This window comes from Mobula hypostoma, chromosome 16 (genome assembly GCF_963921235.1).
Source record: "Mobula hypostoma chromosome 16, sMobHyp1.1, whole genome shotgun sequence".
Lineage (NCBI taxonomy): Eukaryota > Metazoa > Chordata > Chondrichthyes > Myliobatiformes > Myliobatidae > Mobula > Mobula hypostoma.
Genome location: NC_086112.1, coordinates 47,833,965 through 47,861,043, shown reverse-complemented (window position 1 = coordinate 47,861,043; position 27,079 = coordinate 47,833,965). Strand labels below are relative to the sequence as shown.

At 40.0% G+C, this 27,079-nt stretch overlaps 1 protein-coding gene and 1 long non-coding RNA gene across 2 annotated transcripts in view; one reads left to right on the top strand and one right to left on the bottom strand.

Annotated features, from left to right (window-relative positions):
* The window catches only part of LOC134357385 (SHC-transforming protein 3-like), a 157,244-nt gene that overhangs the window by 106,682 nt on the left and 23,483 nt on the right, over positions 1–27,079 (top strand). The window contains exons 8-10 of the mRNA XM_063068903.1: positions 14,210–14,393; positions 16,786–16,882; positions 25,613–25,807. Coding sequence (XP_062924973.1) covers positions 14,210–14,393; positions 16,786–16,882; positions 25,613–25,807 — 476 coding nt within the window. The remainder of the gene's footprint in view (positions 1–14,209; positions 14,394–16,785; positions 16,883–25,612; positions 25,808–27,079) is intronic.
* Positions 10,288–16,290, bottom strand: LOC134357386 (uncharacterized). The gene is made up of 3 exons (XR_010020612.1): positions 16,160–16,290; positions 12,434–12,478; positions 10,288–10,513 (listed from the first exon to the last, which is right to left on the bottom strand). It is a non-coding gene; the product is annotated as an uncharacterized LOC134357386 (long non-coding RNA).

The following is a 27,079-nucleotide window of genomic DNA, read 5'->3' as shown; positions in this document are numbered from 1 at the left end:
GCATTTCTAAATTTATAATGGAATAAACAACATTGATTAAACATTGGGCCTTGAGGAATTCCTGCACTGATGCCAAAGCCAGCATGGTTTCTGTTCAGGGAAATCTTGCCTGACAAATCTGTTAGAGTTCTTTGAGGAAGTAACCAGCAGGATGGACAAGGGAGAGGCAGTGAATGTTATTTACTTGGATTTCCAGAAGGCATTTGATGAGGTGCCATACATGAGGCTGCTTATCAAGATAAAATGCATTACAGGAGAGATACTGGCATGGATAGAGAAATAGTTGACAGGCAGGAGGCAGCAAATGGAAATAAACGGGGTCTTTTCTGGTTGGCTGCCAGTGACTAGTGGTGTTCCTCAGGGGTCAGTATTGGGACAGCTACTTTTCACATTGTTTGTCAATGATTTAGATAATGGAATTGATTGCTTTGTGGCAAAGTTTGCAGATGATATGAAAGGGTTAGATGGTGCTGAGGATGCAATGCGATTGCAGCAGGACTTAAACAAATTGGAAGAATAGGAAAAAAAGTGGCAGACGGAGTACCGTGTTGGGGAATGTACGATAATGCATTTTGGTAAAAGGTACAAAAGTGCAGACTATTATCTAAGTGGGGAGAAAATTCAAACATCAGAGGTGCAAGGGGCCTTAGGAGTCCTCATGCAAGACTCCCAGGAGGTTAATTTACAATTTAAGCCTATGGTAAATGAGGTAAATGCAATTTTGTCATTCATTTCAAGGGGAATAGAGTATCAAAGCAAGGAGATAATGCTGAGGCTTTATAAAACCTAGTCAGGCTGCACTTGAAGTATTGTCAACAGTCTTGGGGTCCATATCTTTGGCCCCATATGTCAGAAAGACCTGACTATTGTTGTCGTCAGAGAGAGTCCAGAGGAGGTTCACGAGGGTGATTCCAGGAATGAAGGGGTTAACATACGAGGAGCGCTTAGCACCTTTGGGCCTATACTCACAGGAATTTAGAAGAATGTGGGGGGATCTCATTGAAATCTACTGAATGTTGAAATGACTGAAAAAGATGGAAGTGGAGAGGATGCTTCCTATGATGGGGGTATCTAGAACTAGAGGACACAGCCTCAAAATTGAGGGACAACCCTTTAGAACAGCAGTAAGGAAGAATTTTTTTAGCCAGAGAGTAGTGTGCTCTGCCACAGACAGCTGTGGAGAAGACCATGGGTATATTTATAGGGAAAATTAATAGTTTCCTGATTGTTAAGGGCATCTAAGGTTATGGCGAGAAGGCAGGTGTATGGGGTTGAGTGGGATCCGGGATCAGCCATGATGAAATGGCAGAGCAGACTTGATGGACTGAATGGAGTAATTCTGTTCCTATGTCTTATGGTCTTATGATCCTAGTCTGGAATGATTGACCTCCAATCATCACAACTATCTTTTTCTGCATGACTTCACTGACTGGAGCTCCCCTTCCCTTGTTGGTAATTGACTTCAGTTTTCCCTCAGTGCTTTGTAACTCATTAGTCAAATCTGACATTAATATCAAGGGCAGTCACTTTCACATCATTCTGGGATCCAGGAATAGTCCATGTGTGACAAGGTCCAGAGTTCAAAGTACAAAGTTCAAGTTTAAGTATGTATATGCCATGATTACACCAGCAATTTTTCCACAGTTGGAGTACACCCTTGTGGCATTGCAATTTATTTTTATGTTGGCATTACATTTGGAGTTTCAGAATAACAGAATGCTTCCCCTAGTCAAACCATTTTTATACATATATCATTGGTTACATACTAGAACGTTGATCTAAATTTCTTTCAGAAGAGGTTTGGAAAGATTAAAACATTTAAGGGCAGTGCTGATTCTAAGGTAATGAGTAAGATTTATCACACTTAAAAGAACATTGTGTGGGCTTGAAAAGTCAGTTCTTTTTTTAAAAAATCAATTACATAAAATCATGATTCATTTTCTCAATCAGTTACCATGACAATATAAATTATTTGATTGTACTTTTTACTAACAACTTAAAAGAGAAGATAATAATGGATAACCAACCAATTCTTCTGTAGAAATTAACATGACAAGGGTTTCTTCAATTGAAATGAAAACACTTCTGCATTTCTTCATATTCATTACATGCATGGTACATACTTCTTTCATTTATAAATATTAATTTATTCCTAATTTCAAGCTTGGTAAAACCTAACATAAAATAGTAATGAGATTAATTATTTCCTTATATTTTGAGGAAATTGTCAGCTGCATTGTTCATGCACCTGATTTTTACTAATTTTATTTCCTAGAAGATCTAGAACTAAAATGGTAGGGATGCAGAAGCTGGAAATACAAAATAAAACTGAAATATCCAGTAGGTCGTGAGGCAAATTTGGAGGGAGAAAGAATGTCCCTATACAAGGCGGATGACTTTTTATCATTCTCTTATTTGTACTGTGCTTCTCAGACAATGGGGGGAGACTATTGTCAGGTTAGCACAATGGCAATTCAATCTGGAGAAGTGTGAATTAATGTACTTGGAGCAGTGTACTCACATGGGAATTGAGTAGTGCAGCAGGTAGTGCGGCTACCTTATAGCTCCAGAGACTCAGATCTGATCCTGACCTTGACTGTTGCCAATGTACAGTCTGCATGTTCTTCTGATTTCGGTGGGGTTAGCTGATTAGATTAGATTAGATTAGATGGTGGGGTTAGCTGATGACATTCAAGAAAAAAAGTGGAATTAGAGTTAACTGGGTCCTTGTTGGTCAGTGCAGATATAGTGGGCCAAAAGGCTTGTTTCCATGTTGTAATGAAAGGTATAGAGGGAAGGAGAGGCTTAAGCTAAACGTTCATAGATCTATGAAAGCATTAGTCCAGATAGATTAATGGTTAAGAAGGTATATTTAATTGGACAAGATGTCGGATGTGAAGTAGGAGGCTAAAACATGAGTGAGGCCTCAGCAAAAATAATGTGCACAATTCTGGTCACCAGATTACAGAAAGACTATGATAGCATTAAGAAAAGTACATAGGAAATTGATGAGACTAATGAAGTGCCTGAGGAATTTCAGCTAAGAGTTATTAGGAGATACAGGAGCCTGGAGACCCATACCTCAAATTTCAACAATAGCTTCTTCCCCACTGTCATCAGGACCCTGAACCAACAGAAAACTTTAATTCCACCCTGGGATACATTTCTCTCAGCTTGTACTAATGTCATTTTGTTATTTTTGTTTATTCTGTCATGTGAGCTATAAATAATTAATGTTAATGTAAATATATTTAATTTATATTTGCCATGTTCATGATGTAACTGCACTTCAGAAAGCAAGCTTTCGTGGCATTTATATCCTAGGTAGGTATGCCCACGACAACAAATTTGAACTTGAGCTTGCACAGAAACAGTAGTCAAAATAACCTCCTTTCTGTATACATTTTGATAAATATTTCATTTAAAAATTTAACATATGCATCTGGCAAATGAAGCTTCCTGCAGGAAGCTTGAAGTCAGAAAATTACTCCTATAATGACATTTAATTTTGTATTGCCTCAGAATCATTCTCAACAAATGAATTTTGTATATATGTATGTTTTGAATTTGAAATAGCAGCACCAGGAGCATCTGAATTAATTTTTCCTGTTGTGGATCCCATATTTGGTGGGAGTAAGTGGCAAGCAATAGTAAGGAATTTAATTCCTTTGGTATTTTAATGCCCAGAATTCAAACATGAGAAGTGGGTAAACAAATCAAAAAATCTCAGTACCTATATCAACAAAACTCAAAACTGCCAGCATTCACTATTAGGGAAATCTGATTTGATCAGCTGGGCATATAAAGTATACCAGAGAGTATGAATGGCCCCATCGCACCTGAAAAGAAATTACCTAGGCATGAAGGGAAAGCATTGATATGCTCCGCAGTTGAAGAAGTATTCGACACATCCGGCCCACAGGATTGTTCTCAATTTACCCTAATGAACCACTCACACTTACAACTCCCCTTCCTGCAATTATCAGCAAGGTAATTAGGTCTGTCAAGGTAGTTCCTGTCTACAATGCCCTGCACTCTGCAAGACATTCCTGTCAAAAATACCAACCGGTGCCCCACAAGAGCCTTGACAGCCCAATAAATCATGCTGCCAGTCTTACTACAAGCTGCTAAAATAATCCAAATCATTTGAAGGTCTGTGAATGTCTCTAAAGTTCATAAACATTTAAAAATAAAAACAATTAAATATTAATCATACCGCTAAAAAGTTAACAGACAGAAAGATGAGCAAGTACACTAAAAACAGAATACTGCAGTGCTACATTTATTCTATCCTGACTTATGGAAGTGAATGCTGGGCCATTTCCCCAGCAATGGAAAAGAGACTAGAAGCAGCTGAATTATGGTTCTACAGGAGAATGTTAAAAATATCATGGACAACACACATATCAAATGAAGAAGTTCTCAGAAGAGCCCAAGCAGTTCGATCACTCATACCAACAATAAGAGAAAGACAACTCAGATTCCTAGGACACATCACGTGGAAAGATGAACGAGAAAAACTCATACTCTCTGGAAAGATCGAGGGGAGCAAACCTAGAGGAAGACTTCGGCTTATGTACATCAAAAGCCTAGCCAGGTGGCTACACATCGAGGAAATGGAAGTCATCCAAAGAATGAGGGATAGATCTATATGGAAAACCATGGTCACCAAAGTCCGCATCGGATATGGTACCTAGACAGACAGACAGCTAAAAAATTTAAATTATATTTTTATTATTAAAAACAAAATACAATGAACACCGGTAACACTAGAAAATAGATTTAAATACTTTTAAGTTAATTAACTACAGAATTAATTTAAAAATGCAAATTACCTAAAACTTGCATCTCCCTTGGCACAATGAATGGAGTTCCTAACCTGAGACAGGTTCACAGACAGATTTTTTTTTAGTTTAAATAGCTGAAATAACAAAGGGCTGACACTCTATTGTTGTTCTGCTTGAATCCCCATTGCAAAAACAGAACTCAACTCTGATGCAAGGAAGGACTCAACTTGCCATCACTAATCCCACCAAATGTTGGTTCTGCTAAAACTGCTCACCAGACTTGAATGCATCGCAGGATTCAGAGAGGGAGAAATTCAGTTTCTCGCTGCATGTACTGGTTAACTTTCTTACAGCAACTTACAACGGATTGGTTTTGCCTGTGAACTGATTGGCTATCTCAAGCATTACACCTTCACACCACATTATTATAACAGTGCTGCAGAGACTGCAAGATATTATAAATAATGATAATTTTTGTATTATTTCTGTTTTTTACATGTTTTAATTTAACTATTAAATTACCAAGAATTGCCAAGAAAACCCACCAGTGCCTTTACTTCCGGAGAAAGCTGAAGAAATTTGTCCTGTCCCCTAAAACACTCACTAATTTTTATAGATGCACCGTAGAAAGCATTCTTCTAGGGTGCATCACAACCTGGTATGGAAGTTGTCCTGTCCAAGACCGGAAGAAGCTGCAGAAGATTGTAAACATGGCGCAGCACGTCACACAAACCAATCTTCCATCCTTGGACTCACTTGACACTGCACGCTTTTGGAGCAGTGCTGCCAGGATAATCAAGGACACGCCCCACCCAGCCAACACACTTTTCATCCCTCTTCCCTCCAGGAGCTTGAAGACTCGTATGGCCAGATTTGGGAACAGCTTCTTTCCAAGACTGCTGAACAGCTCCTGACCCAGATCTGGGCCGTACCCTCCAAATATCCAGACCTGCCTCTCGGGTTTTTTTTGCACTACCTTACTTTCCTTGTTTCTATTTTCTATTTATGATTTATAATTTAAATTTTTAATATCTACTATCGATTTGTAATCCAGGGAGCGGGAAGCGCAGAATCATATATCTCTGTGATGATTGTACGTTCTAGTATCAATTGCTTGGTGACAATAAAGTATATAGTAAAGTGTAAAGTAAACTATTTACTAAACATATATATACTTACTGTAATTGATTTACTTATTCATTTTTTTCTATATTATCATGTATTGTATTGCACTGCTGCCGTTAAGTTAGCATATTTCATGACATATGCCAGTGATACTAAATCTGATTCTGATTCTGAATTAAGGAGAGTTTAAAATATTATATATGGCAGTGATACATTATTAAGAGTACCAACCGCTGTTTCTCAGCAGTAATTTACAGTACAATGTACAAAAATGACGTGAGCAATGAAATCACTGGTCATGGGTGAATAAATACACCTTCTCTACAGTTTTCATTTGTGTTCTGCCACTGTGATGCTGAACAACAGAAAGTTTCTTCTGACCATGTTGTACACTAGGGAGTTGTCTGCATGAATCTTCCAATAAATTTGGAGGATGTTACAAAGTACCTCCTCAATAATCAGCTAGTAGTTCCTCAGACACTTCTGAATGCAGTCTTTGATTTACATGTTTCAGTTCAGTTTCTTGATAAAATACTGGTGTGACAATACATTGAAAATTGCTGTTAAAACAGGTTGCCTACATAGATGAGAATTTGGGCGCCAAGGTAGTGTGACTCTATTTCAGTTTGGGGTGTTCTGATGTTCCGAGTTCAACTCCAGCACCATTTTGTAAGGAGCCTCTGTACGTCCTCCCTGTGGAATGCCTGTGTTTTCCCCGGGTGTTCCGGTTCTCTCTCAGTCCAAAGGTGTACTGGGTAGGTTTATTGGTCATTGTAAATTGTCCCATGATCAGATTAGGGGTTGTGGGGTTGCTGGTGCATCGGGGCCCAAAGGGCTAGAAAGGTCTACTCCCCACTGAAACGAAAAATAAATAAAGAGAAGAATGTGATGGTTGCTGAAACGTTCATTGCCAGGAAATCAATGGCTGTCTTGTCAAATGTGCATCAATAACTGCGGACATTTGGCTACACAAATGCAAAAAAACAATCTGCATCCTTAAGGGGGTAATCATGTGCTTAGTAAAAAGAAATGGTTCACTTCCATGAATCTTGTTTCGAAGAATTTTGGATATATATACATGCCAATAACAGGATGTTTAACAAAATTAAAATTGTTCATTGTTAAATTGGTTTATTATTGTCATATGTAATAAGGTACAAGGAAAAAGTTGCCTTCATACCATTCATACAGATCAATTCATCACAACAGTGCATTGAAGTAGTACAAGGTAAAACAATAATAGAGTAATGCATATAGTGACAGAGAACATGCAGAGCAGGCAGGCAGTTAGAAGCAAGGTCATAATGAGTTAGATAGTGAGGTCAAGAGTCCATCTTATTGTACTAGGGAACTGTTCAATAGTCCTGTAACTGTGGGATTTGCTGTCTTTCAGCCTGGTGTCTAGCGCTTTTAGGCTTTTATATCTTCTCCCCATTGGGAGGGAGGGAAAGTAAGACTGTCCATGTTGGGTGAGATCTTTGATTATGCTAGCTGCTTTACTGAGGCAGTGGGAAATATAGGCAGAACCCATGGAGGAGGGACTGGTTCCATGATGTGCTAAGCTGTGTCCTCAACTCCCTGAGGTTCCTTGCTGTCACAGGCAAAGCACTTGCCACACAAATGATGCATGCGGATAGAATGTTTTCTATGGCGCATTGATAAAAATTGGGAAGGGTCAAAGGCATATGTCAAATTTCTTCAGCCTCCGAGGAAGTAGAGGCACTGGTGAATATCCTTGGTTGTGATGTCATTGTGGTTTGACCAGGACGGACTGTTGGTGATGTTCACACCAAGGGACTTGAAGCATTCAACGCTCTTGACCTCAACATTCTATATCATTGTCAATATGATCCCCCTCCCTGAAGTCAATGAAAACCTCTTTTGTTTTGATGACATTGAGGGGAAGATTGTTGTTATGACATCATGTTACTAGGCTCTCCATCTCCTTCCTGTACTCTGACTTATTATTTCTGATGAGGCCCATCTACAAACCTGTAGATGGAATTGGAGCAGAATCTGGCCATGCAGATGTGACTATACAGGGAATCGACTGGGGGGCTCAGGACACAGCCTTGTGGGGTGCCAGGTTTAAGGATAATCATACTGGAGGTGCAGCTGCCTATCCTTATTGATTTTTCTCTGTTGGGCAGAAAGCCAAGCATCCATTTACAGGGAGAGGTTTTCAGTCCCAGCTCTGGAAGTTAGGTGATGAACATGCTTGGAATTATACTATTGAAGGTGGTTCTGTAATCAATAAACAGTAGTCTTACTTAGGTGTGTCTTTATTCTGCAGAAGATCCAGACAGAAGTGAAGGGCCAGGGAGATGCTATCTGCCATACACCTGTTTCCTTTGTAGGCATATTGCAATTGGTCTAGGTTGTCTGGGACACTGGAGTTAATTTATGCCATGAGCAGCTTTTTGAAGAACTTCATGATGATGGTTAGCAGTGTGGAGTAGCCTTCAAGCCACGTTGCCTAGCAACCCACCAGTTTAATGCTAGATAATTTACAATGACCAATTAACCTACCAACTGGTACATCTTTGGACTGTGGGAGGAAACTTGAGCACCCAGAGGAAATCCACACTGTCACGGGGAGAACGTACAAGCTCCTTACAAGCAGCATCGGGAACGGAACGCGGGTCGCCAGTACTGGAAAGCGCTGTGTTAACCATTATATTACCACGCCGACCCTTCAGAGGCACAATGATAGTGATCTTCTTAAAGCAGGTAGGAACCTCAGATTGAAGCAGTGAGTTGTTAAAAATGTCTGCAGGATATTTGACAAGGATCTAAGGGTGCGGCCAGGGTCACCAACCGGGTCAAATGCTATCTGTGGATGCATTCTCCAGAAAACTGACCTTTACATCTGCAATGGTAGCTGGAGGTTCAGGTGCATTGGAGGCTGTTGGGCTGAGCAGTGAAATTTCAATTCGCTTCTGTTTAAAATTTGCATAGGATGCATTAACTTCATTGGGAAGGGAAGTGCTGTTGTTGGCTACGTTTTGCCTGACTTTGTTTGGTAGTTCTTATAGCATATCAGTCCTGCCACAAATGACAGTTGGTCTGGGACTCTACTTTGGATTGGAATTTTTTTCTTGGCATCCCTGGCGGCTTTACAGAAGTCATGTTTCAATTTCTTGTAAAAGACGGGATCTCCTGATTTGAATGCTGTAGACCGTAGACTTAAGAAGGAAGTAGATCTCCTGTTTTATCTATTGTTTCAGCTTTGGGAATACCTGGATTGCTCTCTTTTGGTACACAGTCCTCAATACACTTGTGACTGTGAACTTAAAATTGGGATACAGAAGTCTTTATTCAGCACAACAAGCCAGGCATCATACTGGGGACACTTTCAGAAGAAGAGACCCCCCCATCCAATATTACATGACATTTTTATATGCTAAAGATCAAATGTAACAGCAGGACAATTCTATAATTACAATGTATCTACAATCCTTCCTTTGAATTACATATAATTTTCAAACACCTCCATCTTTCCAGACACCCAAAAGACCATTGTTCTGAGCTGCATTTTAAAATCAATCTACAATCCACATTCAGAAATGAAGATTGGTTGCTCTTGAAATTAATATTTGCAATATTCCATAACTCCAGAATACACCCAAACACACTTACAGATAAGATCCCTGACGGTGGTGACATACTCATCTAGGACGCAGCCGAGTCTTTGTACACAGGCCAGTCTACTGATTCAAAGTTGTCATGTGCAACTTTCTGTGCTGGATCCTCACCTTACGGCTTCTGTTTGATAACAGGGTGCAGAAGCAACTCTGGTAATCTGATTTCCCAAACACTGGGCAGGGAGGGGTGGCCCAATAGGTGGCTTTGATAGTTATGGGCAGGAGTGTTTGGGCCTCTAATGAGACAGGAGACATGCTGGTGGTATTTTGGTAACACACTCCTGAAGTTGGCGTAGCTGAAATCACCAACAATGATGAAGAAGGCCTCGGGGTATCCCACTTCAAGGCTGTTGACTGTGATTCAAAGATTCAAAGGTTCATTTATTATCAAAGTATGCAACTCTGAAATTCTTCTTCTCTAGATAGCCACGAAACCAAGAAAGAAAAGAATGGCAGCAAGGTCATCAACACCTAAATCCCTCCTCCCCACAGAAAAATTAACAAAAACAGAACAGGCATATCGACCCCCAAATCCCCTCCCCACACACACACACACAAAGGGGGAAAGATTGGATGAAAAACACAGAATACAAAAAAAACCCATAAGTCTGAAAAAAAGTTCACAGTCCAAGTCCACATCCAAATCGCAGAAAACTTGGACAACATTCTCCCTCTCTGCAGCAGAGCGAGCTTACCAGTGATAAAAATTCTCCCCTCTCCATAGCAGAGTGACTTCACCACTGATAGAAAGGCAGTCTCCCCTCTCTAGCAGCAGAGCGATCTCACCAGCAATAAAAAGGCAGGCACTGGTGTTCCAATCTCCTTTGTCGCTTTAATCGGTGAACAATGGAGGCTTTACGTGGTGAAATGGAGTCAAACATGAGCTTTCAGCCTTCTTGGCACAAGGCTTCTGCATGCTGTCTCTCTTTCCTGGAAACCCCTCGAGATTGCAGATTGCTGAAACACCCAAGCAAATTCCAAACTGCAAATCACAGGTTCCAACAGTTCCAGAATCATATTCAAGAATAAAAACAAACATAAAAGACATAAAAGAAGTGAAATATATAGTTTCATGATCTATCCAGAAGATGTCAATCAAAGGAGCGTGGTACACAGGCTCCATCTTGACCGGAAGGTGAACATCACCATGGAATATAGTTCATTAAGTGCATCTTTCACACCTGCCTGAGATGAGAACAGTTTTGGGCCCCTCATCTTACAAAAGATGTGCTGGCATTGGAGAGGGTCCAGAAGAGATTCACAAGGATTCCAGGAATGAAAGGGTTATCACACGAAGAATGTTTGATGGCTCTGGGTCTGTACTCACTAGAATTTAGAAGGATGAGGGGGGATCTCATTGAAACCTTTTGATATGTTGGAAGGCCTAGAGAGTAGATGTGGACAGGATGTTTCCCATGGTACCGGTGAGCTAAGGTACTGGTAACCCCTGTTTCCATCCAGGGGGTCAGTGTGGACATGGTGGAGGATTACAAATACCTGGGGATACGAATTGACAATAAACTGGACTGGTCAAAGAACACTGAGGCTGTCTAGAAGAAGGGTCAGAGCCGTCTTTATTTCCTGAGGAGACTGAGGTCCTTTAACATCTGTCGGATGATGCTGAGGACGTTCTACGAGTCTGTGGTGGCCAGTGTTATCATGTTTGCTGTTGTGTGCTGGGGCAGCAGGCTGAGGGTAGCAGACACCAACAGAATTAACAAACTCATCCGTAAGGCCAGTGATGTTGTGGGGATGGAACTGGACTCTCTCACGGTGGTGTCTGAAAAGAGGATGCTGTCTAAGTTGCATGCCATCTTGGACAATGTCTCCCATCCACTACATAATGTACTGGGTGGGCACAGGAGTACATTCAGCCAGAGACTCATTCCACTGAGATGCAGCACAGAGCGTCATAGGAAGTCATTCCTGCCTGTGGCCATCAAACTTTACAACTCCTCCCTTGGAGGGTCAGACACCCTGAGCCAATAGGCTGGCCCTGGACTTATATCATAATTTACTGGCGTAATTTACATATTACTATTTAACTATTTATGGTTCTATTACTATTTATTATTTATGGTGCAACTGTAACGAAAACCAATTTTGGGATCAATAAAGTATGACTATGACTATGACTATGACTATGGTGGGAGAGTCTAGGACAAGCAGTCACAGCCTCAGGATAGAGGGGCACCCTTTCAAAACAGAGATGCGGAGAAATTTCTTTAGCCAAAGGGTGGTGAATTTGTGGAATTTGTTATCACATGTAGCTGTGGAGGCCAGGTCGTTTGGCGTATTTAAGGCAGAGATTGATAGATTCTTGATTGGACATGGCATCAAAGGTTACGGGGAGGAGGCTGGGAACTCGGGTTGAGGAGGAGAGAAAGAAAAAAAGATCAGCCATGATCGAATGGCGGAGCAGACTCGATGGACCAGATGGCCTAATTCTGCTCACATGTCTTATGGACTTATGGGATGTAGATTGATGTCAAGATGGCTGAAGTGAACACCGGTGACAGCTAGTATGGGTGACACCTCATTATTAGATAGTACAAGCTGGGCGAGCAGGAACTCACCGAGGTTGCGCACCACGAGGTACTGATTGGGAGGCCAAACCCCCTGCCAGTACCTTTGCCGTACGATCTATTCAGTAAATTGAGAAGCCCTCAGGTTGTCTGGCACAGTCAGGTGAAGCAGGTGTAGCATGCATTTTGGTGAGTCATAGCACAGAGCAGCCCCTTAGTTCCCTTTGTAAGGCCAGTCTCGCTCTTAGCTCATCAGTTATGCACTAAATAGCCAGGATATTAGATAGTAATTATGGGGAGAGGGACTTAAACCTACTCTGTTTCAGTCTCACCTACAGCCCTGCCCTCTTACCAGGCTTCCGAAGTAAGTTGCTGTGTCTGGTCAGTCCTGTGAGTCCTGGAGTGGAAATATAAGGTTAATTGGCAAAGAAATAATAAGCTAGTATTGATTGTATTTATTGAAAAAACAAAAGATAAATAGCAAACAAAACTTGATCCATCTCATTAAATCACTCATCCAGGTGTGACTTGCAACACTGGTAACTTTTATTGAGAGCTTCTTGCCGTGGTTGTCTCATATTCTAAATGCTGGGACTTAACACAATGAATAAGAGGCCTGTGGATCAAGAAAATCGGAAAGAGGTCCTTATCAATATGTTTCTGACGTGCAGCAGATGTCAGTTCTGAGGATTTAAAGAAGATCAGTTTAAGGAAGCTGTCCTACCAGCTGTTATTAATTCTGTGATACTGAGCAGTGAATAAAGATCTGAGATTGTTTAATGTCATTTCCTGTACATAGGTGTAAAGGAGAATGAAATAATTGTTACTCTGGATCCAATGCAGCACAGAGATAAAGAACTTCAGCATAATAAGAATAGAACAATAAATATACATAAGATAGCTTATATACATCAATAGATCGTATGCCCTTAAAGTGACACTAGACTGTAGATAGGTAACCGACAGGAAGTAATGTAGTGGTGGTGGAGTTAGCGGGTGGTGGTGTTGGTGAGCTTTTTTTAACTGTGTAGGATGTGCTCTGGGACCATGAGAGGTGGTGTGTGATATATACTCTCAGGAGTTTGAAACTGTTGGCAGTTTCCAGTGCTGTGCCACTGTAAAGAGGAATGCGAGCGATGCAAGCTCTCCTGAAGTTGATAACCATCTCCTTTGTCTTGTTGACATGAAGTAAGAGGTTTTTTCCCCCCGGTACAAGGGTTGGAGCTCTTCCATCTCCTCTCTGTAGGCCATCTCATAATTGTTAGCGATGAGCCCCACCATTGACGTGTCATCAGCCAACTTGACAATGTGATGGCTGAAGTGTTTGGCCATGGAATCATGTGTGAGTGGCGTGTGCAGCAGAGGGCTCAGCACACAGTCCGGTGGGGGGGGGGAAACCACGCTGAGTATGATAGGGAGGGAGCAGTGGTTGTGCATTCTGACTATCTGAGGTCTGTTGGTTACCAAGTCCAACAGCCAGCTGCACAGTGGTGTATTTAGACCGAGTAGCAGAGTTTGTTCACCTAGGCCTGTGAGACAATAAAGGGAAAGTGATCTGGTGCTGACCCAGAGAAGTAGAAGGGAGAAAAAGAACCATTCCGTTTTACCATAATCATACATGAAGTCACATTTTAAAGACGTAGTTAACTTTTTAGTAGCAGACCCCATTGATCTTTTTAAGGAATACCAGTTAGATCAGATTAGAGATGGAAAGACTAAGTAGAGGAGATTTTGATATTGGTATGAATGAAAATTGACCTCATTCAAGAAGACTAGCGCTACCCTTGTGTGAGTCTTGGACTGATTATCATCTACTTAACGTCAGGGCTGGACATATTTCAGGTGATGTTGAAGTGTAGGGGACAACCCCATAAGGTTTGAGTGTTTTGCTGATCTTTAGACCAAAACACAGTTATATCGAGGTCCAGATTTCTGCTTAAGCAAGCACATTGGGCTAATGAGTTTCAGCAAGAAGGAATATTATTTCTCAGGGACAAAGGCAATATACATTTCCTCATGGCATTGATATCAGTATTCTGATAACTGTGGTGTAATAGTCTGGATTTTATAAGAATATAACTGTGTTTGTCTTTGTTCCATGAATCAAACATCTTCTAAATTCATGCAGAGTGCCAAATTTGGAAGAATTACCTTGGTTTGGTGAAGACGAAAAGGCAACGGAACATCCGTATTATAACAGTATTCCAGGGAAAGTCCCTCCTCCCGGTGGGTTTATCGATGTCCGGCTGAGAGAAATTCAACATCCAGGGTTGAACCAGACTCTGCCTGCACATCCTCCTGATGCTAACCAGGTTGGTAAATTTTCATCTTCTCCATGTGATTTTTTTTTTAGCTTTGGTATTTAAGAATGATGCTCAATTGCTTAAGTATAGCCTAAGAATAGAATTATTCATAATTGAATTTAAGATGATAAACAATGCACATTGTAGTCCCAGCAACACATATAAAAGTTGCTGGTGAACGCAGCAGGCCAGGCAGCATCTCTAGGAAGAGGTGCAGTCGACGTTTCAGGCCGAGACCCTTCGTCAGGACTAATTGAAGGAAGAGTGAGTAAGGGTGAGTGAGTGTAGTCCTATAGGTTCAAGTAACAGCTGTGTATTCTTTTCTAATATAACATTTAAAACAATAATTAAGAAAGAAAATATACCAGAGATGCAGAGAAAATTTATTCAAAGAGTATCTTAATGTTCAAAGTTTCATCCAGACTAAATAACAGCTTTTCCGTGATTAAAGATAGATTAACATTTACCACTGAAGTTATGGGCACAGCATTCCATTTTACTGAACTGCATAGATTTAATCTGCGATTTACAGTTAGTCAGACTCTCTCAGCCAAACCCAAGAAGGCGTCAAATATTAGGGTAAGATTCAATAGGTTCCTATGACCAATACATGTAAATCTTTGAGCAGCACAGTGCCACAGCTAGGAGAACTTGTTGCCTCATAGCTAGTAGAGGAATAGTATTGCTGTAATGAGTCAATGTAAAGAAATGGGGAAATAGAAAGCAATTGACTGCTGATTAATTCGCTGTGGGGATAGTATGGCAATCAAGAGTAGGAATGACCTTTCACTTAGCAAAGTGGAATTATAACATTTTATCAACTTTATAATTAAGATTCATCCTACCTTTAGATGACTATTGAGGCAAGAAAGAAGATGGAGCCTCAAAGTAACAAAACTGGAAAACATTAGAATAATTAGCATGACTTTTAAATGCTTGATCAACCATGTTAAATTCATCAAAGCAGCAATGTAAATAATAGACAACAGTAATGCAGCTGATATAAATTTGGATTTCTGAAAAGTTCTTTGATAAATTGTTGCATATTAGATCCTTAAGAAAGGTCAGATCTCTGGGAATCAGGCAACAAGTAGAATTGCAAATGAACAAACTCTGAAAGGAACAGGAAATAATGTGTGGGATGTTGTGCTCAATGGGGACTAGTGCTGGGTTCATTTTTCACTCTTTCCATAAACATTTTGGTCTCAAAACCCAGAAGTGCAATTAGGTGCAATAGGTAATGGTGAGAATGACTTTGATTAAATATTGGAAGGCACTAAAAACTTACAGAAAAGCCATATAATTGCAAAAAAATTACATTTAGTATAAATGTGAAATGGTATATTTGGTAGTGGGAATAACAAAATGTGCCAAGAAGGTAGAAGAGCCAAGGATCCTGAAACACCAACATAAAAGGCATTAGTAAAGACAATCCTGTTTAATATTATTGACGTGAAGGAAGCAAATGTTTGACTCTTGTATAGAAAGTTAAAATAAAGATAGAGGACTTAGGCAGTGTATAGAAACTTGTTTAGATCACACTTAGAATAATAAAAATATATAGGCACTGGAGAAGATGCGAACCCCGTCTGCCCGCCAAACCGTGTCTTACATTTTGTGTAGTTGCTGTGTAATGCACCCTGGTTCAAATTCATACCTCAAATATCAGACAGCACATAATGTATGACTTACAGATTACACTTTATAGATCTTACTGGAACTATGTAATTAATAGAGATACAATATAAAAGGAAAGTAAAAGGCACCAAACTTACCAGAGTTCAACCACTTCATGCACAACCGTTGGAGCTCAATGAACGGGGTCCTCTTTCCACCATGCGATCTCCTCTGACCTCCTCGACCCCCCGCTTGGGACCAACCACGGTGGTCGACCAGAACACGTCCAGCACGTCCTTCCTCTTTGGTTCTCCTCCCGAAAAACCCACCAAACCACATGGTTCCCAGCCATATGAGACAGAATATCACCCACAAAAAGAATAACATGGACACTCATTGGTTCGTTCTCTCCCTTATCAATAATATAACCCAAACAAGCAGGGAGAGGGAGAACTCCTTACATCGCAGTTATTATTACAGAAAAGCCATTTTATATAACATACAAAGAAGCCATTTTAGACACCTCAGCAGCCAGTGTAACCAAGACCCAGTTACACTAGTGAACAGGTACAAAATCAAATTTATAAAGTTAAACAGAAAGTTTCCAAGAGATTTGACTACAACAGGGTGGAATTTCATTTACAATTATAGAAAACTCTGGTTAATTCTCATTTGCAGATTCGTTCCAAATAGAGAAATGTTTGTATTCTTTTAATCTTTCTTGCTGTGTGTTATTTTAGGCTTGGAACACTTAGTGTTGAACAATTTTACTTTGTTACTGTAGCCAGTGTTGACCATAGGACAAGACCAAAGCTACTACCAAGGCCAGCTCCTGGGTGAGGAACACAGTGAAGACTGGAAACATACACTCGGCCAATCTGGTAAGGAAAGAGCCCTCCGGGCAAAAGCTGTCATTGAGTCAATTGATGAATGTACAACAAAAAACAGTTAAGAGGATATTATAAGGCAAAACAATCATCTCATTTAGAAAGATTTCTGGAATTTCTTATTGATGATATTATACCAAGCACAATTAGAGACAAGTACGTATGACATTGTGGACATTGCTGCGTCGTAGCTGAAAGAAGATCATAGTTGGAAGCTTAACATCCAAAGATACACATTGTATTGAAAGGATAGACAGGTAGGCAGAGGGGGTGGGGTATCTCTGTTGGTAAAAATGAAATCAAATCCTTGTAAAGACCTGACATAGGATCAGAAGACAAAGAATCATGGTGGGTAGAGTTAAGAAACTGCAAGGGTAAAAAGATCCTGATGGGAGTTATATACAGGCCTCTGTACAGTAACTAGAAGTTACAAATTACAATGCAAGATAGAAAAGGCATGTAAAAGGGCACTGTTAATATAATCATAGGAGATTTCAATTTGAAGGTTGATTGAGAATGTTAGGTTGGTGCTGGATCTTAAGGGAGGGAATTTGTAGAATGCCTACAAGATGGCTTTTTAAAGCAGCTTGTGGTTGAGCCCACTAGGATAAAGCCAATTCTGGCTCACTGGGGGAAAAGGAATTCTGGATTGAGTGTTGTATAATGAGCCAGATTTTATTAAGGGGCTTAAGGTAAAGGAACCTCTAGGAGGCAGTGATTATAATATGATATAATTCACCCTGCAGTTTTAGAGGGAGAAGCTAAAGTCAGATGTATCAGTATTATAGTAGAGTGAAAGGAATTACAGAGGCATGAGAGAGGAGCTGGTGGAAGTTGATTGAAAGAGGTCACTAACAGGGATGAAAAACAACAGCAATAGCTGGAGTTTCTGTGAGCAATTCAGCATAGATATGTTCCATGAAGTATCCATCCTGTAGATGAAGAAATATTCTAAAGGGAGGATGATGCAACCATGGCTGACAAGGAATGTCAAAAACAGCATGAAAGCAAAAGTGAGGGCATATAATATGGCAAAAATTTGTGGGAAGTTAGAGGATTTTAAAAACCAATAGAAAGCAACTAAAAAGTCATAAAGAGAGGAAAGATAAAATCTGAAGGTAAGCTAGCCAATAATACTGAAGAGAATACCAAAAGTTTTTTCAAGTACACAAAGAGTAAGGGAGATGTGAGAGTGAATGTCAGACCGCTGGAAAATGATGCGGAAGAGTTAGTAATGGGGGACAAAGAAATGGCAGACAAATTTAATAATCCCAATGATGGCTACAGTGTTATAATTCCACCTGCTGATACATGCCCAAGGCTTAACCACCTTCCCTACAATACTCCTTGCATTGACATATACGCAGCTCAGAACATTAGTCCCACCATGCTCGACATTTTGATTCCTAACTTTATATGTAGGCTTAACAACATTTTCCTGTACAACTACTCCAATATTTGTCTGGTGCTCTGATTCCTATCCCCTGCAACTCTGGCTTAAACCTCCTCCCCCCCACCATGTGCTGCACTAGGTGAACCTTCCTGCTAGAATATTAGACCACCCCCAGTTCAGGTGCAAGCTCTCACTTCTGTATAGGTCCCATCTTCCTGGAAGAGAGCTCAATGATCCAAAAATCTGAAGACTCCCTCCTGCACCATCTCCTTCGCTTCATTTAAACTGCACGAACTTTCTATTTTTGGCCACACCAGCAAGTGGCACGGGCAGCAATCCTGAGATCACAACCCTGGAGGTCCTGTCCTTTAGCTTAGCACCTAACTCCCTAACTTCATTTTGCAGGACCTCGTCATCCCTCCTACCCTTGTCATTGGTAACGATGTGGACCCTGACCTCTGGCTGCTCACCCTCCGGATTAAGAGTCCTTTGTATTCAATCCAAGGTGTCCCTGATCCTGGAACCTGGGAGGCAAGATACCATCCGGGAATCTCATTCTAGTCCACAGAACTGCCTTTATGTTCCCTAATCAATCAATCCCCTATCACTTCTTCTCCCCACTTCCCTTCTGAGCCACAGAGCCAGACTCAGAGCCAGAGTTTTGGCCACTGGTGGCTTTCCTCTACTAAGTCACCCCCAACAGTATCCAAAAGGGTATACCTGTTGTTGAGGGGAATTCTGCAATGGCTGCCTATCCCCTTTCTCCCTCCTGACGATCACCCAGTTTCCTGTGTCTAGTTCTGTTCATACTCTTGTATTTTATTGTAATTTAATTATTTCCTTTAAACATAGTCCAATCTCAACTGACCTCTATGGCAAAGCATTCATACTTAAACAACCCTCTGTAGATAAAAAATATTCCCAACAGGTACAGTATTCTCGTTCTCTCAAAAGCAGTTTTAAATTTATCATTGTCATGATATATCAACTAGAATTATGCTTTACCTTAATCACCATATCAAAACACTTCATAAGGTAACAAATCCTTAATAAATTTTATCTTGGCCTTCACACAGAAACAAGGTCACCATTTCAATTCTTAACTGAAGTCTTCCTTATAATTATACTTGTCTATTTCTGTGAACATAATAATTAATTTATGCTTTACATTCCTTGTAGCTGCAATGCTTTTAAGTGTACTGTTTAAAACTGGAAGCAGTGTCCCAGCTGTGGACAAACCATTTTGGTTTAATTTATTATTATCTCCGATGTATTATTTAACTCTAATTCATATTATTGGAATTATTTACATTTTTATAGTGTCTTTACTTACATAAAACATGCTAAGAGGAATAATCTGAACTAAAGAGAATTATGATGGGTATATTTTGGGAAAGAGAGGAGGTGTGGTAGAGAGACAGAAAATTTAACTGGAATCCTTCCGATGGTGGGACAATGGGAACGAGGGTAAAAGAGGTCTGATTACAGTTTGCAGTATATGACGCAGTTACAGAAAATTATCGATTTTAAAGAGGGAGAAGTCCATGAAGAGATTAAAACAAAAAGATAAAATTTTAGAGATGAAAACAAAACTGATTAAGGTATTAATGTCTTAGTGAGAATACATTGCCTGAATGAATGGAAAAATAGTTTATATAATACTTCTCAAAAATAAATATATATAAAAGGAAAAAAAATACAGGGTAGTAGGAAATAAAATCATCTATGGATTGCCGATCCCTTACAAACACTTGAGAAGGTAGATCACTTTCTTGAACTGAAAAAATCCTTCGGTGAAGGGACACCACTATGGGAGAGGTTTAGGTATAACAATGATGAAAAGACATTAATGTATTTCCACGTCAGGATGACTTGTGGCTTAAAAGGAACCTGGAGGTGTGGTGCTTCCATGTGCCAGGACTACTTGCCCTTCCCTGGGGTTAGAGATTCACCAGAATGCTACCTGGATTAGTGAAAGGTAACTTACAAGGAAAGGTTGAATGAGCAAGGGTTTTCCTCTTTGGGGTGATAGAGACGTATAAGATTATGAGAGACTTAGATAGACTGAACAGGCAGCACCTTTCTCCCAGGGCAGCGGTTTAAGATCAGTGGAGGAATGTTTCTTGGAGTTGTCAGAAGTGGTTTTTCTTTACATAGATAGTGGTGGATATATGGAACGCACTACCAGGCCTGATGACAGAGGCAGATACGATAAGGAGATTTCAAAGACTCTTAGCTACATGGATGTAAGAAATAATGAAGAGTTATGGGCTGCATTGGAGGGAAGGCTTAGATTGGAGTAAGATTATATACTTCGGCACGAAGGGCCTGCACTCTTAGAGTTTTGCAATGCACTTTGTGAAGATTAGCTTTATTTGTCACATGTACATTGAGGCATTGTGAATAAGTTTACACATGTAAATAAGTTTTGTGTCTATTAGAGTAGAACGAATAGTCTCTTTCTTTAGGATTAATTCTTCTCCATATATCAATCAAATTTAAATCTTTCATCAATGATAAAGTTAGTTTTACTACCTTCGATTTTGTGACAGCCTTAGTTGATCTATCTAAGACTGGGTCTAGGCAAAAATTAAAATCTCCTCCTATTAATATTTTTTCTTGTGCATCAGCCAAATTCAAAAAAGCTTCTCGTATGAATTTTGCATCATTTTCATTTGGTGCATAAATATTCATGAAAGTCCATAATTCAGAAAAAAGTTGACAATGTATAATCACATATCTCCCCGAAGAATCGGTTATTACATTTTGTATTCTAATTGGTAATGTTTTATTGATCAAAATTGCTACTCCCCTCGCTTTTGAATTAAATGAAGCTGCAACAACACTACCCACCCAATCTCTCTTTAATTTCTGACGTTCTGTTTCTGTTAAATGCGTTTCCTGTAAGAAGGCTAAATCTACCTTCATTTTCTTAATATGTGTTAAGATTCTTTTTCTTTTCACCAGTCCATTAAGCCCATTAACATTAAAACCCAAAAAATTCAATAAATTAGTCATTATTCTTAACAAAGTTACTCCAATCTGAAACATTACTTAGCTTCTCAACTCTCATAGTTCCTTGGGGAATCTCTCTGAACTTCACCATGTTGCTATGTGTTTCCCTCCCAATCATCCAGGCAAAAAGGAAGAAATAAAAGATAGATATGATACAAAAAGAAAAATAACAAAATACCCCCCTAGTAATGTTGTGAATGAAAAGATACACAACACTACCCCCCCTCCACTTTGCAGGTTGTGGCTATTGCCACGCTTGCACACATGAATACTGTAGCGATTAGTCAGTATTTCTTCCAGCTCCCCCGTAACAAAAAAATTGTATATATATAAAAATTAATGTCACTATTCCCAGCTAATATTCCTCAAATTTTAACCTTTCTTCCCCTCCCTCATATAATTAATAATATATTTATATATTCATCTGCCTTTAAAAATCCAGCAGGTCTATTCCTTGACCCGGTTTTTATCTTCAATCCATCTCGCTCCCCTAAGGTTTGTTCTTGTATCTGGCGAATATTCAAAAAATCTCACACAAACTCCTCCACTTTCCGGTAATCGTCAAAAAATCTTTTTTTCTCCGCCAGCCAAAAAAATCTTCAAGGTTGCAGGATAACTCAATATAAATTGATAACTGTGATCCCATAGGACTTTTTTAATTGGATTAAGTTTCTTCCTTCTCTTCAAAAGCTTGTAACTTATGTCAAGGTAGAAAAAAATTTTGTTCCCTTCTATCATCAGTGGCCCTTTTCTATTCTTGGCAGCTTGGGCAGCCACCTGTAGAATCCTTTCTTTGTCTTGAATTCTTAAGAATTTTATTAAAACTGATCGTGGATATTGGTTATCTTGTGGCTTTGGTCTTAGAGCTCTATGTGCCCGCTCAATTTCAATTGATAGGTCTTCCTCTTTCATTTGCAAAGTTTCTGGGATCCATCTTTGAAAAAATTCTACGGGATTGTCTCCCTCTATACCTTCTTTAAGACCAACAATCTTAATATTATTTCATCTCCTAAAATTTTCCAACACGTCCACTTTCTCCAACAGTCGATTTCTTTCCGTTTCCAGACAAGCACATCATTTTCTGTTTTTTCCACTCTATTGTTAATATGCTCCATTGTTCTTTCCAACTTTTGAAGTTTCTTATCCATTTTGTCCTGTCTTTTCATAGCTTTATCATAGCACATCTTCATGTCTCTAAGCTCTGTTCTTAATTTTCTTAGTTCAGCTGTTACTTGCAATAACGCCTCTCTTATGTCTCCATCGCATCCTTTACTTCCGGTCTCTTCCAGTTCTTCCTCCTCCTCTTCATCTGTATTCTCTGCAGAATCCAATTCTGATTCTGAGTCACTTTCACTTGCAGTGGCCGTTGGTTCTTGTAGTTTGAGTTGTATCGATTTGTGCATGCCAGCTTCTTTGCACATGTACAATTCCGGCATCTTCTTCTGAGAGACCGCTACCGCCACCATTGCTCCCTGTTCTTCTACGCCAAAGATAAAATGCGTCTCCTCCGAAGGAGAACCAACCTGAATCCGAGGCTCCATCACTGCAGTAGGCCCTTTTTTCTTCCCATCTTGTGGCGACTTCGCAACATCAGATTTCTTCTGTTGTGGTTTACGAGGCATATCGTAAAATAGTCTTGAGGAGCTTATAAGTAATTTTCAGAAAGTATTTATTAACTTTGCTTTGCTTAAATGGTACTTTGCTGATTTTTTACGGGAGAGTTGGATTTACACGTCTCAATCCCACGTCATCACGTGACGTCCCCCCTCAGATGATAATCCTGAATGGATTTTGAACGTCACTCACCACATGGTACCAATCTCTGAAATACACCACCAGAGCCCCATACCCAACACTTACCTGCTGGTAATCTCCATCAGTGAACTAGTAAATAATGGTTGAGTTTCACAAAAGACTCAAATCAATACCAAGATAACCTAAATTAACCAGTTTTCTGTCACTCATTAACACACTTTTCTCTATCAAGCAAACAAAGAGGCAGATTAACAGGGATAACAACTCAGGGATAACAACTCAGGGATAACAGGGATAACAACTCAGAGATACTGGGGGCTAAGACATGGACCTTTGCTGGGTCTTAATGCATGGAAGAGGGTGATATCTTCTGATCTAACCCTCTTTCTCACTTTTCACTTTTGTTTCATGTAGATTGTATGAGTATGTCCTTCATCCTTTCTTCACTGCCTCCTTCACCCATTCTTAGAGAACTGGAACATGGCCGTAGAACGCTTGAAAGCTTTAATATAATGAACACGATGGTACAACATCACTCAATTTCACAGCCATCAGCTCCAGAGTGACATAATGTGTAAGCTAGAGTATAGAACTGTGCCTGGTGAGGCACTGATCTAAGCAGTGCACCAAATAGGGTTTGGATAAAAGAGAACAGATACGTAGCTTTTCAAGGAGAAGAAATCGTAAGTCAGAAATCAAAGTCGTTTATTGTCATTTTCACAAGTATGCACGTCTGCAATGAAAACTTACTTGCAGCAGCATCATAAACATGTAATTTTATTTAAACAGCATTCACAAGAAAAATAAATCAAATTTAAAGTAAGTACATTGTCACAAGAATGAACACAGTTAGAACTAAAAATTTTTCATTTTTAGCACAACGTGATCAAAGTGGCCAGGGTGCTATTAAACTCTAGTGATTGCGGGTAGGTTGGTTCAAGAACTAGATGGTTGAAGGGAAGTGGTGGTGATGTAGGTCTTCAGGCTTCTGTATCTTCTGCCCAATGACAGCTTTAAGAAGACGGCATGGCCCAGATATTGGGATCTTTGATGTAGAGAACCCACATGTTTCTGCTGATGAGGACTCAGATACAGACCTCAGCAGACTAGGCTATGGAAAAATGCTGATCAATATACACCCAGGCGAGCTCAGTACAGAAAACCAGGGGGGTCAGCGTTTTCAGCAAGTGACACAGAGCCACCTCAAACAATGCACTTGAGGAAGCAACTGTAATGGAGCATTTTATCGATGTTCTCTACTTTTTTTATGCCACGGGCCCCCACCATTAACTGAGGGGTCCACGGACCCAGGTTGGGAACACCTGCCTAAGTCTACAGGGACACAAGCAGCAGGGATGGAAGCAAAAAAGCACTGGCACCAGGACTCCACGTACCCACAGTTAAAGGGAGCAGTGGGTGTTGCATCAATTCAGCTGTCTGATCACCAGAAGATTATTGAATTATCATGCCAGGAAAATGGCACTGGTCCTGGGGAAATTTCTCCTCTCTTCCTGGGGTTTTCAGTTCTAAGTGCAAAACCTGTAGAGCCACCCATTTGGAAGTAACTAATTTGCACAGAACCCGTTAGTCCACCAGGCCATTTTTCATATCTAAAAAAATGTATTAGGTTTGGAGCATTGATCTTGAGCACTCACAGGAGAATTGCGACCACCCATTCATGACTTGTGCATTCCAGTAATTCCCTTTCTTTAACTATATGCTAAATAAATTTCAAATAACTTATCAATTTTTGTCAGTGCAAAACCAACTGAGCTGCTCTATCATTATATTTCCTGTGGTGCTTTAAGTTTAGAACAATATAAAGACACAAAACATTTTTTTACTTCTCTGTGCAATACAATGATGAGTAAAATGTGATTGAATACTAGCTTTGAAATGAAATAATGCATGTAAAGAGAAACAAATGTAATAGCATGAGTTATGGAAATTACTTGTACAGTAATCCTTTGAAAATTTTGGAATGGGGAAGAATTTTGAATGCCACTTTTTTTTTGCTGCCAACCCTAATTCCAATCTCCAGATACAGAGTCATTAGAAAGTAGGAAGCTAAATCAGAAACAAAGCAAAGTGGGAGATGGGATTCGAAGATGGGATCTCTGAAGTTTGGATCGGAATGACGCAAAATTGCAAACACAATATTTGTGTTTCATGTTCAGCATGATCGTATGAGCAATATTTCTTTTGCTTCCTATCTGGTTGATAACTTCTTACTTTTTTCCCTCCTAGTTATTTAGGTAACCCCACGTTCCTCAACAGATGCTCTTAGAAGCAAAGGGCAGTAATGGATCAAGCTGAGTAAAATTTGGAAGATATCCGAAAAAGGTTGCATGGAACTGTAACATTATAAGGTCACATCTAAGATGTGCTCATCACCTTAGTAATATAATATGTTGATTTACAGTAAGTTATATTAGGGAGTAACTATGACCCTCTCCACACTGTAGCTGCCCCCTTGGAGTTGTCTTCCAAGTCATTTAACTCTTGTTTCTCTGTGGTTCTCTAATGACAGACTTCTTTTACTTTTCTTATGTTTTCTGTAGGCTCTTCAAGTGACTTATATGTTCAGCCTGAAGTGAGACTTCACATACCCAAAGGTGGAGAACCTCAGACATATGTCAACACCCAACATCTCGACATGAAGGCTCTAACAACATTGCAAACTGATCCCAGCACAGAGATCAGTGAGTCATTAGTCAACAGCGAAGACAGCGCAATAAAAGATGTCTTTGATATGAGTAAGTATAGATTGCTTTCTCTTTGCCACCCCCAATAATTCTAAGAATAATTGTCAGAATCATTGACACTCTGTTATTTTAAGGAGATTATTTTAAAAAAACTCTGCTTAGTTTGTGATAATCAACAACAGATGGTTCCTCAGTAATTTTGCCATATTCATAATTCCATCACTGTAAACCTTGGCCTGGTTTTAGATCAGAAAGTAACAAAATGGGAGAAAGAATACTTTTTAGATAGATAGATAGATACTTTATTGATGCCAGTAGCATAACAAGTGCACAGATATAAGTATTAGAAGAGAAGTAGAAATAATAAAAATCAGTCTAACAGGAAGGGGTCATCACTTCCCAGCTATAGGTTGACTCATAATATGCCTAATAGCCGAGGGTAAGAATGACCTCATATACTGCTCTTTGGAGCATCACAGTTGTAATACTCTGTTATTAAACGTATTCCTCTGTTCAGCCAAGGTGGCATGCAGAGGGTGAGAAACATTGTCCAGAATTGCCAGGATTTTCCATAGGGTCCTTTGTTCCACCACAGCCTCCGGTGTGTCCAGTTTGACTCCATTCTAATCAGTTTATTGAGCCTGTTGCCATCACCCACATTGATGCCATTGCCCCAGCACACCACCACATAGAACATCGTACTGGCAACAACAGACTGGTAGAACATATGAAGGAGAGGCCTGCATACACCAAAGGACCTCAGTCTCCTCAGGAAGTAGAGTTGATTCTAGCCCTTCTAGTCCACAGCCTCTGTGTTGGTGCTCCACCCAAGTCTGTCATCCAGGTGCACTCCCAAGTACTTGTAGGTCCTCACCATATCCTTGTCTTCACCATCAATAGTAACAGGGAGCAGTGCAGGCTCATCTCCTTTGCCTTACTGATGTTGAGCTGCAGATGATTTAGATTACACCGTTCGACGAAGTCCTCCACCAGGATAGTGTGTTCATCCTCCCATCTTCCCTTAATACATCCAACTATTGCTGAGTCATCAGAGAATTTCTGCAGATGACATGACTCAATGTTGTATCTAAAGCCCAGGTATACAGGGTAAACAAGAAGGGAGCCAACGCAGTCCCCTGTGGGCCTTCAGCCACGTCTGACACACAGCTCTGAAGCTGCACATACTGTGGTCAGCCATTCAGGCAGTCCATTATCCAGGACAAAATGGAAGTGCCAACCTGCATTGAATGGAGCTTTTCCCCCAGCAATGTAGGTTGTATGGTACTGAAGGCACTTGAGAAATCAAAAACATGATCCTCACAG